The sequence below is a fragment of the Pseudochaenichthys georgianus genome, chromosome 13, assembly GCF_902827115.2.
Source record: "Pseudochaenichthys georgianus chromosome 13, fPseGeo1.2, whole genome shotgun sequence".
Lineage (NCBI taxonomy): Eukaryota > Metazoa > Chordata > Actinopteri > Perciformes > Channichthyidae > Pseudochaenichthys > Pseudochaenichthys georgianus.
In genome coordinates this window covers 15,990,312-16,005,217 of record NC_047515.1, presented here as the reverse complement: position 1 = coordinate 16,005,217, position 14,906 = coordinate 15,990,312, and the positions used below count along the sequence as shown (strand labels likewise).

The 14,906-nt window shown below is 45.3% G+C and overlaps 2 protein-coding genes across 3 annotated transcripts; one reads left to right on the top strand and one right to left on the bottom strand.

Annotated features, from left to right (window-relative positions):
• Positions 1-7: 7 nt before the first annotated feature.
• usp16 (ubiquitin specific peptidase 16) lies at positions 8-5,127 on the bottom strand. Of its 2 annotated transcripts, none has more exons than XM_034096746.1 (18): positions 4,872-5,127; positions 4,679-4,745; positions 4,370-4,575; positions 4,198-4,301; positions 3,999-4,111; positions 3,676-3,899; positions 3,499-3,594; positions 3,255-3,385; positions 3,080-3,167; positions 2,772-2,853; positions 2,559-2,650; positions 2,415-2,468; positions 2,155-2,322; positions 1,380-2,070; positions 1,089-1,183; positions 834-920; positions 571-718; positions 8-482 (listed from the first exon to the last, which is right to left on the bottom strand). In XM_034096746.1, the coding sequence occupies exons 2-18, from the start codon at positions 4,737-4,739 to the stop codon at positions 370-372; spliced, it is 2,553 nt and encodes an 850-aa protein (XP_033952637.1). In that variant the 5' UTR covers positions 4,740-4,745; positions 4,872-5,127; the 3' UTR covers positions 8-369. The 2 variants fall into 2 exon arrangements, with proteins under 2 accessions (XP_033952637.1, XP_033952638.1); XM_034096747.1 differs by having other exon boundaries at positions 1,380-2,064.
• A 37-nt stretch (positions 5,128-5,164) lies between these two features.
• On the top strand, positions 5,165-13,201 carry rwdd2b (RWD domain containing 2B). Its single transcript, XM_034096750.1, has 4 exons — positions 5,165-5,636; positions 5,729-5,796; positions 11,845-12,213; positions 12,314-13,201. Exons 1-4 carry the CDS (start codon positions 5,424-5,426, stop codon positions 12,564-12,566), a joined length of 903 nt encoding a protein of 300 aa, XP_033952641.1. The 5' UTR covers positions 5,165-5,423; the 3' UTR covers positions 12,567-13,201.
• Positions 13,202-14,906: the final 1,705 nt, after the last annotated feature.

Below are 14,906 nucleotides of genomic sequence, written 5' to 3'. Positions count from 1 at the left end.
ACATAAACATGTTTTACAAGTTATTATTTATCTCAACTTTTGTTTATCTTGTAATCTGTTTTACAAATCCATTACCACAATCAGTAAAACGTCCATGTTGACTTTCATTGCACACTTTGCCATCATTCAAACAAGTGTGAGAAACATATCGCTGGTCCTGGTTACTTGAAATACTGTGTGAAACGACTGTGTTGAAATGTCAACACTCAAATGTCCATTCTGTATACTCAATTTCATCTCATCACAGCCGAGTTAATGTCATAGTCATAACTAATTGGTTAACATTTTGAGATGCCTTGTACTGTGGAGCTGAAGCAACAGCAGACGGTTGGTTTGTTTGGATTCCCTGAGTAGTGAAGCGCAGTTTGATTAGAGGATTCTTTCATAGAAGAGGAGGTAGGCTTGGCAACCCTGCACTTTGCTCTCGCTCACAGGCTGAACGCTTGTGTCGCTGACATGGAACCAGGATCCTCTGGTTGAATCTGCAGGTTTTGAAGGGAAGAGATTAGTTAGTGGAGATACATAAAACATTAGGACCAACTTATTCTATAGGTAGTTAGGTACACCTACCTTCAGCTGTACATCCATTGGATGAGAGTTTAGGGCACTCAGGTCGTGCTTTCACATACGCTGTGTAATGACCTGACCTCATTGTTCCGCTGTGCTCTACGATGCCGTACAAACTGTACAAAATCTGATTATCTCCCTCTGTCAAGTTCTGTAAGGAAACAACTTTCTGTTAGTGCACATACTATTAAAGAACAATAACACACTTATTTAAAGGGTTATAAGAATATCTATATTTAATAAAAGCTCCTAATCACAATATTTACCTTGCATTTAACCGCACAGAAGGGAGCTAGATCCAGTATCAGGGGGAATTGGACATGTCTGTTCACCTTACAAATACTGTATCCATTCTAGAGGAAAATAACAAAAGAGTTGTGTTCAAAATCCACATTCAATGACAAAAGAAAGAAAAGGATCAAAAACAAAACGTCTCTTGCTCTTTAAACAGTTGGTTAATCGCTGTGTGAATAATAATTGCAAAAGGTGTACAATGTTGACATTTTATTCAACTGTCTTACCTGTTGAAATCTTTTCAAATGAAGGGTAAGCACCGGTGGGGGAGACGAGATAAGCATTTGCTTCAAGGCATCAGTGTAGACATTTTTCTTGGATGCTTAAAAAAAAAAAAAGCATAAAGTACAAGACGATGAACTTCACTGATCCCTCAAATGAAAAACTGAGTGGAGCAGAAAAACATCAGCTCCAAGACCAACAGCACACATTTAAATTGGCTTTTTGTGTTTGTAGTTACTTGATTTGTGTTATGGACTGCACAAAAACAACAACACCTAGATCAGAATAACACATACCTCCAGCTTTCTCTTTATTGGGCTGCCGCTTGGTGCAGGTGACACAAAGCAGGCTGTTGTTCTGCGTGAGAGTTTCCACTTCTGTGAACTGGAAAAGGCACGACTGGACTGAACACTCCTGTTTCTCAGGTGCTTTCCTGGTAGCCAGAGTGTGGAAAGCCAGATCTGGGTCCTGACTTACTACAGTGTACTCTTTAGCGTCCTCTTCTTCACTCTCCATGCTTTGATCCACAGCAAGAGAATCTTCAATGAAGGCATCATCCAGGGTTACTTTCTCCATTTCGCTCACTAGCTCTGTGTCCTGTTCTACTTCCTGATCCATGTCAGATATGTTGTCATTGTCCAAGACGCTGTCCTTTGAGGGTTGCTCCTCTGATAAGGCTGTAAAGCGGTTGCTTACTGATGACGTACCGGATGAGTCGCACTCATTCACCAAATCATCATCCTCTTCTTCTTCTTTTTCCTTCTCATCCTGATCCGTTTCGAGGGTTTTCTGGTCCTCTTCAGACACACTGATTTGTGCAGGAGTTTCTCCAATTAGTGTGGCTTCCTCATTTGTTCCATTGTCAGCATTTTCCCCGTCCTCTGCATCTGGATCAGCAGGATCGGTCTGGTCGCTCTCCGTTTGGCTCAGAGATGAGACAGAGTCCAAAGTGACTCTGCCGTCAAGCTTCGTCTGCCTCTTCTGTTGCTGTAAGAGAACGTTACAGCTAATTTATTCATTTATTCTGCACACTGGTGAATTAAGCAAAAGGAAAAACATGTAGTGAATTACCTTTGCCTGCTTCTTTGCCTGCTTCTTGGCTTTTTTCTGCTGGTACTTGCTGCCGGACCCCTCGGGAATGTCATCATTCCCGTTAGTCAAAGCAGGGCTGTTTCTGCCATCCTGACTCGATTCACTGGTTCTCTGAACTTCTTTTTTCTGTTTCTTCTTCCTGTATGCCTGTAAGAATTAGCAACAAGGGAGTAACACAAATATATAAAAACAAACAAATAATTGCAAAACCTTTAAAGAAAGAATTTTAAGGGATTTACCTCATCAGAGACAGGAAGGGAAAGATCCAAAAACATCTCTGTGACTACAGACACCTGTAAGTGCAAAGTAGTAGCCATTAAGCTTGGCATTGACATGACACCAACAGGTTATCTGTCAGTTTAATACAAATCCATCATGCATACCGTTTTGCATTGCTGACACATTATAGTGCTGGTCGTTTCCCCACCAAAAACATGGTCGACAACGTTTTTTGGAAATCCGTTTTTCTCGTACTCTGAAATAAAAATAAATGTCAACGGACTACATCTAACCATGGGTGGACTAAGATTGTAAATTAATGTAGGATGCAAAAAAGTATTGTTTGCTCACATTTAATTTAAAGCCCAGTTACTTACCTTTAACTAGTGTTTTCAGCTGCTCTCCATCTGTACTTTTTTTAGATCCTTTCAATACCTCCATGATCGCCGTGCTCACTCTCTGCAGGGAAAAACACAAACTTTAAAACGATAACAATGAACCTACGATCCACAGTGAGTAGTGCTTGTAGGGTTTATTTTTACTTCAACCTATGCTTTTATCAATATTTATTTATTGTATTCTAATATGGTGCAACTGTCACGAAACCTAAGTTGCCCTTGGGATTTATAATGTATTTTAATTGATTTATTGATAAAGCGAGAAATGTTTCAAACTTAATACATACTTTGGTCTCCTCCGCTCGCATCCCATCCAGAAGGTAGCGCAGCAGCTCCTGGCTGTCTTGCTGCTGAAAACCTTTGAACCTGGCAGCCCTGCATCGAGAAGACGAGATCATGAACAACAATTAATGCCGTGATGCTAGTAAGTACATTTTAAGCAAACAAGCTAGCCGCACTAACTTTTTACAAACTTGTGAGAACAACTCCCGCGGTGTTACCACACCCTTCTTGGATTCCTGGATCTCATTGAGTAGTTGACACATAGCCATAGTCAGGGGTCCGGGCCGATCTAAATGCAATACGAGAGGCTCCTGCAATCACATTTAAAACAAGTAGTTAAGTAAAAAACCTTGTATATTATAGAGGAAAAAAATCGACCATATTTATAATAAAACATTTAAAGAATGATGGCTACTGTACATACCAGATCAGAGGGCACAACAGGTTGGATGTTAAGTTCTATTTTCTCTTCCGTCATTTTGTTGAGAGTCTGTCTTAAGAGATGTGTTTGAGAAATATTCTGGAAAAGAAGAACACAGCAGTTAAATATGACATAGCATTTATGACTACCCCATTTTAACTGCTATAAAGTGAATCATACCTGAATAACTGAATTAAAGAAACATGTGTTTCCAAGGTTGCTCAGCCCTCTAACTGAAATACCACCAATGTCTTCAGATGTGCCAGACTTTTGTGATTTCACAACACTCTCTTTCTTGGCGTTTTTCTTTGGGTGGTCCTTGTTCTCTTTGTTGTCTTCGTCCTCTGCTTTTACAGTATCTGTCTTCTGTTCAACTTCCAACAAGCAGGCTTCTTCCTTCACTCCTGAATAACCAATCAAGGCATGGTGGAAATTGTTATACCAATGTAATTCCAATAATACAGTTCGTCCATAAAAATGTTACATTTTCCAACGGGACCTACTCTTCTGTGGTCTCTTTATGGGATCTGCAGAGGTTTGCTTTTTTAAGTTGGTCAACAGCTGAGCCAAATGTCCCGTTCTGGAGTACTGCACTTCATCATCACATATGTAACACCTGCAAGTTTGGCAACACATGATATATCAAAAGTATGTTTTATTACATACTTTTTTCTTTTGACAGCACCACTGCAAAATACTCACCACACACTCCAGTTGTCCAAACTGATCACCAGACAATGTGGTTCGGAACGAGGAGTCTCATAATGTTTGATGGCATGCTGGTTCTCAGAGTTCCGTCCACATCCCTGTTAGAAAGTACATCTTTAGCAAAAAGTCACTTCATACACTTTCACAAGTTAAATGTTAAACTCACTCTATGGCCACATTTCAAGCACATCCACATGGGTTCCATCTCTTTTTCCTCTTCAGATTCCGGTGGCACAGTGGTGCTGATGTTTTCTTTGTTTTCTTCATTTTCTTCAGGCTTACAATCCTGGCAACTTGTCCAATCACCACTCCCAGAGAGTTTCTTTAGAAGAGTTTGGTCTGATCCCTTCTTAATGTGCCTACAGGATGGAACTATTAAAATAAAAACACACACAATGTGGGAAGGTTACCCCCAGCCTCCTACAGGTTATCATATGTTACATTACATTTATGTCATGATGATGATATTATTTACCTGTAATCTCAAAGTCATCTTCCTCTCTGGAGCTTTTGTCCTTCCCCCTTTTCTTTCCCATCGTCACCTAAGCACAATAAGAAATGAATGGAAATCAGACCCAGCAGTCAGCCAGTGTATCCACAGCCAGAAGCAAACAATGTTACATGTATATAAATGACCAGGGTCAGTAATTAGGTTCCAGCCAACTTACTGTCACAAAAGAGCCTAATGAAAACCTTCGGTTTTCAGTTTCGTTTACTTTGTGTGGGTTAAATATCTCATCCGGACAGGCTACGTTTGGTTTACTAATGACAGCCGTACGATGGAAGTCTACGGTTTGAAAATAAAGGGGTAATGTTACAAAGTTTAAAAAATGCGAAAAAAAGCTCCGCTGATTTGGCAGAAAATGCCAGCTGACACATGCAGACTAAAAAATGTGATAATGCCGCTGTTCGGCTGCTTGCTACGTGTTTCCTGTGTGCGTCGCTTTAAAAAGTCCGACGTTAAACAACTACTGGCTCATGCACTAGCGGTACAGTACAGACACTCTGGCCACAGCATCAGCACATGCATTACTAAAGTTGTACAGTGTGTAACTAGCTTATTCAAATCCTATACAGCTGACATATGTTGTATTGATGTTCAACGCTTGACAGGACACACAGCAAACTATTTGAATGCTGGGACAGAGAGCTGTTATTATACAGTGATTGTTTATGTATAACAGTAGTGAAGATCGACGCTGTAGCTTGCCTTTATCAGTATGTCTTACTTGGAGTGGGCTGAGTCTCAGCTGGCAGAGATCGAGCTGCTGACCAGCATGTTTCCCACCCGAGAGGAGCTGGAGATCACAGACCAGCTGGCACTAGCCGAGCTCAGGGACTATGTGGAGGGTTCAGCTTCAACAGACTGCCCCCCTCCCTCCAGACCCCACTTTTTCATCAAACAGAAGCTGGACACTGCAAGCATGGAGAGGGTAACAAAACAACCGGCTGTCTATCATAGTATGTCTTAGTGATTTGAATATGTGCTTAAAACATTATTATTTTCCAATTTTGATCCACTCAGACTGATGTCATTCTATCCTGTACTTATCCATCCGAATATCCCAGTGTGTTACCAGAAATAACACTCCGGTAAGCCAATACTATCCACTTTTATTATATGGTAGGGTGATGGAGTTTTCATAAACAAAATCACTAATTGTCTTTGTTCATAACACTTTTCAAATGTGCATGCAATTGCTAGTAAGGGAAACATAATATTGTAAAACAACAACAAACTATGTTCAAGAGCCAAGAAACAAATCAAAGGACAAGAGTTTATAAATGTGGTCTAATGTGAAAATGAAATGATGAAAAATGACAGATTGGCAACAGACTAACAACACAAAGGAAAGGGTTATGTGACTGTGTCAGAAAACAAGGGGTTATTTTTCTCCTGGTATGGCTTTATTCGAGGTTAGGAAATATATAGGTTACTTACGTAACCCCAGTAGTCGGAGTAACATGAAGTGAGATGTCACACTATGGGATGCACCTCATCGCGGAGCAAACAGAAGCATCAATCTCATTACGCCAATCCTGATTGGCTGGTGATCTTGACGTCAACGTCAGGGGAAATCACCCCCTATAAGTAGCCTGCGCCACGACGCATGCGTCATTCAAAATAAGCACCTCTTCTCGCTTCACCATAGCAAGGAGGGCCGTCTGGTGAGACATCTCACTTCATGTTACTCTGAGGGCTGGGGTTACGTAAGTAACCTATAGTTCTCATTCATAACACTCCGTTCGATGTCTCACTATGGGATATTGTAGCTCCCGTATTGCCAGACGAGCTTATCTCGAAGATCACCGATCAACCAGAATTTAACAGGTGGAGTCCCGACTCAACAAGGTGCCCAGCACTGCTCGGGCCACGCTTGGAGCGGAGACGTCTAGCCTGTAAAAGCGGACAAAAGTGAGCGGCGGAGACCAGCTTGCCGCTGCACAGATGTCTTGGATGGAAACACCCTTGAACAAAGCCCAGGATGTAGCCAGGCCCCGAGTCGAGTGAGCCCGCAGACCCGAAGGTGCTTGCAGATTCTGACTCGTATAGGCCAAAGCAATCGCCTCCACGATCCAGTGGGAGAGCCGTTGCTTAGTAACAGGTTTACCCTTGTGAGCCCAGGACACGAAGAGTTGGTCATTAAGACGAAGCTCTTTTGATCTGTCCATATATGTGTGTAAAGCCCAGACTGGACACAACAGATCCTGCTGCTGCTCCCCGGAGGAAACCAGCTGCGGAGGAAATGCCTCAATGTCAATTGGGGTACACGAACCAACCACCTTTGGTGTAAAGGCAGGGTTGGGTTTCAATAACACTCTTGTTTGCCCTGGGGCGAACTGAGTGCATGAGGGATGTACAGACAGTGCATGGATATCGCTGACCCGCTTGGCGGATGCCAGGGCCAGTAACAGCACTGTCTTGAGTGACAGATGTTTCATGTCAGCTCCTTCCAGGGGTTCAAATGGGGTCATTTTGAGCCCATTTAAAACCACTGCCAGGTCCCATAAGGGCACCAGCGACCTGGAGACAGGGAGGAGCCTGCGAGTTCCCTTCATAAAACGGCAAACCAAAGGATGTTGGCTAGCCGTCTTACCCTCAAAGCCCACATGGCATGCAGCAATAGCAGCCAGGTACACCTTGATCGTGGAGAAAGCTCTGTGTTTTTCGATCAAGTCCTGTAGAAATGATAAAATCACCCCAACAGGACATTGAAAAGAGATGTGTCCTTCTTGAAGGCACCACTCCTCAAACACCCTCCACTTACAGTCGTAAAGAGACCTGGTGGAGGAAGCTCTCGCACTCTGAATAGTGTTTATCACCTTCTGAGGGAGTCCCACTGTATTCAGATTGTACCACTCACGGGTCAGGCCCATAGTGCCCCGCGCTCTGGGCGTGGGTAAAGGATCGCCCCCCCCCGCCTGAGAAAATCTGTCCCTGCGTGGTGGGGGCTGCCATGGCTGCCCGCACAACAGCTGATATATCTCCGCCAGCCCGTACGTTGCGGGCTAGGGCTGGAAACATCAGAGTAAGTGTGTGGCGTTGCTCCTTCACTCTGGCCAGAGTTGGGGGTAACAGAGCCAGGGGTGGGAACACGCACAGAGGACCCGGAGGTCGATGGTGTACGAGTGTGTCCCCGCCTAACAGTGCGTTTAAATCGTGCATTAAAGAGAACAGCTGTCATTGAGCATTTTCTCTTTTTGCGAACAGACTTAACGCGGCTCCGCCGTAACGCACCCACAGCGGACTCCTGATCCTTGGATGAGGAGTCCAGTCTGCATAGAGTGGTGCACCTCTGGACAGTAATTCTGTCCCGAGGTGCATAACTCCCGGTACCTGTGTCGTTCTCAGAGAGAGGAGACGTCTGCCGCTCCAAGAGATCAGTTTGTGTGCCAGTGTGTGTGACTGGAGACAACGCAACCTCCCTTGGCGGTTCATACACGATATCGTGTTGTCTGTCCTCACGAGGACATGGTGTCCTCTGAGAGAAGGCAGGATGCGTTTTAGGGTGGGGAACACCGCTAACAGCTCCGGGTAGTTTACGTGTGCCCGCTGGAGGTCTCTGCTCTAGGGACCTCTCACCAGGCGACCTTCGTAAATACCCTATCAGCCTGTCTGACCTGCGTCCGTGGTGACCACTTTCCGTGAAAAGACAGCACCCGTAGGCGCGTCCCGCACTAGAAAAGTCGGGTGTAGTGCCACTACGCATTACATAATAACCAATACTCTCCGCACGCCGTGGCGCGCGGGGTTTAGTTTTATTATGAGGCCCATGTTGAGTGGGTGCTTTACGAGGACATTTCCCCCCGTAATCTGACTCCGCTCCGTGGGCATTATAGATAAAACCCTTCTTTCTAGGATATGGGTTGACTCTCCCTGGGTTTGTGAAAACAGATAAAGTATAACTGTTTTGAGAAGCCCAGGCAGATGTCGTGAGTATCTCCTGCTGTATGCTCCTTAGAGCCAGCAGAGATGTCACGCTTACAGCTCCAGTCGGCACTGCGCATGTGTGTGACGGTGGTGCCTTCACAGCTCCAGTCGGCACTGCGCCTGTGCGTGCCGGTGGAGCCTTCACGACCCCAGCCGGCACTGCGCATGTGCGTGGCGGTGGTGCCTTCACGGACCCATCAATAATCCGCCTCTTGAGAGATGCCGTAGATGCTCATTTTTTTGAGCTGCGCCCTTGGCCGAAGCCTGGATGTGTCAGCGGAAAATGGTTTATTTAAACAACAAAGATGTGACATGTGTTTTATGCGGACTTGAGGATGACGTTGAGGCATCTCTCGAGGCAGCGGGGACACGTTTAGAGCCGGGGAAAGAACTTCCAGCTCTGTCACAGAGGGGAGAAGGAGGGGCTGTCAGGCCGATCGCTTCTTCTTCCTCGACTGCTGGCCGAAATTCTGGGTTGGCTGCGCCTGGGCTGCAGCCGGAACCGGAGATTTTCTAGGCCAACTCGCCCTCGTCTCCTGCCTGGGCTGGGGACTCTGGGCGGGCTGCGACCTCTGCTGTCCTGGTACTTTGAACCCAGCAGAGCGCGGTGCAGCGTGGGCGAAGGGCCGCTGTTGCGAAGGCAGCGGCTGGACCCTTCGAGGGAGACAGAGGTGGAGAGCCTCGTCTTCCTTCTTTTTCGACTCGCACTTCCTCTGCATGGAAGCGAGAGTGGAGCCGAAAATCCCCTCGGGAACGATGGGCATGTCAAGCACATCTTCCTTTTCCCGGTCTGGGAGGTTGGTGAGGTTGAGCCATCTAGCTCTTTCCTGCACCACCATGATCCCCATTACCTTGCCCGTGGCCTGGACGGCGCAGCGTTGGACACGGAGACAAATGTCTGTGACCGCGGCTATCTCGTCCAGAGTGGCCGGTCCGGGATTGCTCGACAGATCCTCACAGAGCTCCGCTTGGTACGCGGTTAGCATCGAGGAAACGTTCAGAGCCCTGGCGGACAATGCTGCGGCTCTGTAGGACCGTTCAGTCATGGTTGACTGGAATCGGTCCGTTGTTGCTGGCAGCGTGGGGTTCCTGCTTGGTGACGGGCCCATCCTCGGTAGGAGGTGGGCTGCCACCAGCGGTTCCATGGGCGGTATGCGGAGCAGGCCGAGCCTCTCCATGCCGTCACAGTCTAGGGAGGAGGCACCCTGGATTGGGGCCTTGTTGCTAAAGGCCCTGTCTCTCCACGAGACCGACACCTCATCCAACATCTCCGGGAAGACCGGAAGGAGTTGCCTCTTCGTCCTCGTTGTTTGGGGAAAATGTTTCCCCTCGTAACGGGACCTGGAGGTCTCCTTGGCCATTTCGGCCACGGGATGTCTAGCTTGGACGCAGTGCGCTGACACACGGCCTGCAGGTCCATGCTTAGACAGGGCGAAGCTGGTGTGCTATCGCCCGGGAGAGCAGCCATCGCTCCCGGCGTTGCAGCCATCGCCGATGACATGAAGATGTCGTCTTCCTGCTCATCCGAGTCAGGCAGGAGGAACTCAGAGGTATCCTCTTCGTCCTCCATGTAGTCTAACTCTAGGACATCTTCCGCGGGTGAAACCATGGTGAGGTCCAGCCGGGAGCCCCAGCTTGGTAAAGCGTGGGGCCCCGTTCCCGCGTCTCTTGCCGCTGTCGATGAGCCCCAGACCGACCCAGTGAGGGGCTCCATCTCTGCGGCGGACGCCCCCGTGTCTTGATTGCCAGCCGGCAAACCAGTGGACATGAGGGGGTCCTGTCCCGACAGGCTAGCTTGTTGTGCTAACCTTCGGCGGAGGCTCTTCATAGTGAAGCGGGCACAATGCCCGCACGAGCCGGGGTTGTCAATGGCCTCCTGGGCGTGTTCCAGCCCGAGGCAGGACGAACAGATCTGGTGTGAGTCTGTGCCTGACACTTTCAACCCGCAGCCGCAGAGCCGAGCCTCCGAGTTCCTGACTCCTCTGGTGTGAGGGAGAGAGGCGTCCATCTTATTCGCTGCGTGGCGTGAAGAGGACCCGCTCGTAACAGGTACGTCGAGAGAAAAAATTGTTCCCAACCTGTCTTTAATCCGTAGAAAAAGGACGGTGTGGGTCTTTTTTTTTCTCAAAGAATATTACCTGGTGTGGTAATATCCTTTTAATCCTTTTTCTCCTTCGTGGAAGAGAAAAGAAAAAAGTCCGTCCTCGCTACCGTGGTGTCGGCAGTGAGGGAAAACAAGCTAGCAGCAGGTGTGTTGCTAGCTTGAACAATCAAAACCTTACCTTAATTCCTGAGGAAGAATGGCGAGGTTGATTATAATACTAACTGGTGTGTTAGTACTATACTCTTCTGCGAGGCAGAATAGGGTAGCCGGCTAACGCCCGTCGACCGAAATTAGCTTTGGTTCAGTCTGTGGACTGTTAAGCTAGCCCGGCTACCATTAGAGATGTGCTCTGAAGCGAGAAGAGGTGTTTGAATGACGCATGCGTCGTGGCGCAGGCTACTTATAGGGGGTGATTTCCCCTGACGTTGACGTCAAGATCACCAGCCAATCAGGATTGGCGTAATGAGATTGATGCTTCTGTTTGCTCTGCGATGAGGCGCATCCCATAGTGAGACATCGAACGGAGTGTTATGAATGAGAACTGCATTTAGCTGTGCGCTGTGTGTTCACTTTATAGATTTTATTTTGACCAGTAACATTAATTAATATTGTTCTAATCTTAATACAAGCTGCTAAAGAGGTAGCATAACACGCATCAATCTCTATTGATTAATGGTGGGCATCACAGCTTATGTGGGAAATGTGGTTTATCCTCCTGCGCCTGTTTAGGTGGCCAGTAAAACAACAAAGGCCACAATTTGTCAAATCTAATATTCTTAATATTTTGAGTCGTTATAGAGAACAGGTTATAAATATGTACATCACATAATCACAAATATACTGAAATAGGCAGTAAACACATCTTTTTAGTTGACTTCAACTAACTAACAACAAATATTTGAAAATATGTGGGAATGGTAATTCGTATTTGTTTGTAAATCAAACTCCTAAAGGTATGTTATTGTGTCCTATGTTGTAGGGCAAATCTTTGCTTCTTCAAGATTTCCTTTAGTAGTTTTTACTCCCAAGGTAAGAAACTTCCGGCTCTATGTGGCCTTGAATGTTCTTTGAATCCTTCTCACAGCATGTTTTATTCTGGCTCTAGGTGTGCATATCTCAGCAGGGCCCAGCAGACGCAGCTCCACACAGATCTCAATGCGTACCTCATGGAACATTGCCTGGAGGAAGTGTGTGTGCTCTCCGCTGTGGATTGGGTGAAAGACAACCTGCAGCTTTTCATTAACAAGAGCTTATCAGCAGCACCGACTCCTAAGAAAGAGTCTTCCTCTCCGCGGCCACAGGAAACGTTCAGCCGTCTGTGGATTTACAGTCATCACATCTACAACAAGACGAAGAGGAAGAACATCTTGGAGTGGTCCAAGGAGCTGGGCCTGTCAGGATTTAGCATGCCTGGGAAACCTGGTATTGTGTGTGTGGAAGGTCTTCATTCTGCCTGCGAGGAGTTCTGGTCCAGGTATCATGAATACTGTTATTTCTAGCTGCTGATGTCACAGCCAGATGCCGTGCTGTGGTCCAAGGTTTATTGATTTTCCAAACTTTTTCCCATTTCACAGAGTGAAGGTTCTGACATGGAAGAAGATCATGATTCGACACAGAGAGGATTTTCCCCTTGATGGTCAGTGCGGGGACAACAGGACTGTAGAAAGTATAGACTCCCGGCGCAAATTCACAGGCTTTGAAGAGGCAATGTTTGACCCCCATGGGAACAGAGGTAATCACATGGACCTTGGGCAGCTCTACCAGTTCTTAAATGAGAAAGGCTGTTGTGAAATATTTCAGATGTATTTTGGCATTGAAGGGAGGTGATTTCTGGACCCAAAGAACGAACATTCCTAAGGATTTGACAAGTGCCTGCCGAAAGTCACTTCTTTTGAAATGTGTATTTACTAAAAATGTAAAAAGGATTCATAACTGTTTTACATACAGTACAATAAGCACACACAGGGACTGAGCAAAACTGATTTGAACAACATTTCTGCAATGTTGAGAAACTAAAACTTACTTTAAGCTGTTAGGCATGTTTTTCAAAAAGAAGCAATAAAAAGATGTTTATCTGAGAGTTTAATCGAGGACCCAAGATATATTTGCAATTTTAATACACCATGCAAAGATCACACCTTGCCCTGGGTGCTTCTTTTCTCAAAAGGTACCACTGTGTATTACTGCCAGGCTATTGTAGGATTGCAGGTCTAGATACCACATTAATAATTGGACAACATAGTCAATAATATGCTAGATATCTGCTTATGAAATCTGTTGATTTTACTCCTATGAATTATAGATAAAATAACCGTGGAAAATCTCTCTCCAATTGTCTTTAAATTATTCGTTCTTAGATAAATAGTGCATAATAATGGATTACACTCCAGTAATTTAAAGGCATGGTTATTAAACATGAATGTAATTTTGAGCTCCCTGACCAAGATAAACATTGATGTGAATTTTGTTCTTGTGTGATTCACTGGAAGATTATCATAATTGTCGGTGATTTTATCTCCTGACAGGAAGCACTTGTGTACTGTTCTTTTAAAGTCCATCATCAGTTCATTCATACCTTTTACATACACATATCCATTATCAGAAGACTTGTAAATCATAGGAGTTTGAACCCTAAGGGAACATTTCAGAGTTCAGGCTTTGTTAAAAATTAACAGATGACATGTGAAAATCCGTTTTCCTATTTAGTTATGCCTTTTTGTTATCAGGGCTGTCGTACCAGATCACTCTTAGATGACCTGGTGCAGTTCAGCTCAACATGGAGTTGTATGAAACAGGAAATCTAGATTGGACTGCTAGTTCAGTAGTTACAGGCACTGGATTTAACTTATTTTCAAACATGCTGGGTCTACAATGCCCAGCAGATGGCAGCATTATATTATCAAAGTTGGGAAACATGGCCTTAGATCTAGATGTTACCTGTAGTTTATGGATGTTAACATATGTAAACCTTAAACAATAAACAATCTGGATCCCAAAACACCAGTTTTGATCTCAAATGATGCAATAGAACAATAATGATTATTTTAAAAGTATGAATGTGTATTGTATAATGCAAAAGGACTGGACTTTCACAACATCTCACTTGTGCATATATTTTATAATTATTCAGCTTTTTAAAAGTTGTATTCAATAGTTTGTAACTGATCCAGATCCAGTGTTTGGCCATGAGGATGGGTTGGTCATTCTGATTTCAGTCCCAGGCTTTTTCTCCTGATAAATGCTGGTCATTGGTCCTGCTCATAGGCGGCGCGTGAGGCTCAGATTTGGGAAGGCTAAATCACTTATTTTACCTGACGCTGCCCGCCTCCGGCGTCTATAGAAAAGAGATCAACTCAGTGTGCGGAGTTTAAATCTATCAAGTCATATTACAGGATAAAGGAAATACAGTTTAAACTGCCGTATGCAGAGAAGACGCCGACGTGTCGCACTTATCATTCATCATATCACATCATTAATCAGATCATCGGTCATATAATATCATAATGTATCATATATTTCCTTATCTTAGTCAGCTTCTCGAGCCGTATCTGGCCGTGCAACACTTAGTGTCACTACTGTCTGCAGAAGTATTATTTTAAGCAACACATTAGGTTGACGAAACACTCAACTCAAATGTAATTAAAGTCAGATCCACTCGTGTCTTTTATACCTCATTCACACCAACGGTGTTTCAGGGCCGGTTCAGAGCTGGAGCTTGAAAGGACCGGGTTTTCGTGTTCACACCGCAGCGGAGCAGCCTCTTAGCTCCGGAATCCGGTTCGTTTCAAGCACCAAAAAATTGTCCGGCCAGAGCAAAATAATAATAATAGATTTAATTTGTTAGCGCTTTTACAGGTGCTCAAAGACGCTTTACAGATATAGTGAAGGGAAAAGAAAAGGAAGGAACAACAAATAAATATATAGTTAAAGTTGAAGTCAAATAATAGCCTACAAAAACAATCACACATTAAAAGCCAGATTGAAGAGGTGAGTTTTTTGAAGGTCGTGAGGTCAGTGCAGTCTCTGATGGGTTGGCTCTGGGTTGGGGGAGTGAGTTCCAGAGGGAGGGGGCAGCGACAGAGAAGGCTCTGTCCCTCCCCTCCTCGACCCCTATCCTAGATACTTAGTCCCGCCCACAGGAGATGCGAGCGGAGGAGCCGAGGAGCC

Coding starts and splice junctions, on each gene's coding strand:
- usp16 (XM_034096746.1), bottom strand. CDS start 4,739: ATGGGAAAGAAAAGGGGGAAGGACAAAAGCTCCAGAGAGGAAGATGAC. Junction 2,651..2,771: donor GCTGAAAACACTAGTTAAAG/GTAAGTAACTGG, acceptor TTTTTATTTCAG/AGTACGAGAAAAACGGATTT. Junction 2,469..2,558: donor TGTGTCAGCAATGCAAAACG/GTATGCATGATG, acceptor TTGCACTTACAG/GTGTCTGTAGTCACAGAGAT.
- rwdd2b (XM_034096750.1), top strand. CDS start 5,424: ATGTCTTACTTGGAGTGGGCTGAGTCTCAGCTGGCAGAGATCGAGCTG. Junction 5,797..11,844: donor TTACCAGAAATAACACTCCG/GTAAGCCAATAC, acceptor TTCTGGCTCTAG/GTGTGCATATCTCAGCAGGG. Junction 12,214..12,313: donor TGCGAGGAGTTCTGGTCCAG/GTATCATGAATA, acceptor CCCATTTCACAG/AGTGAAGGTTCTGACATGGA.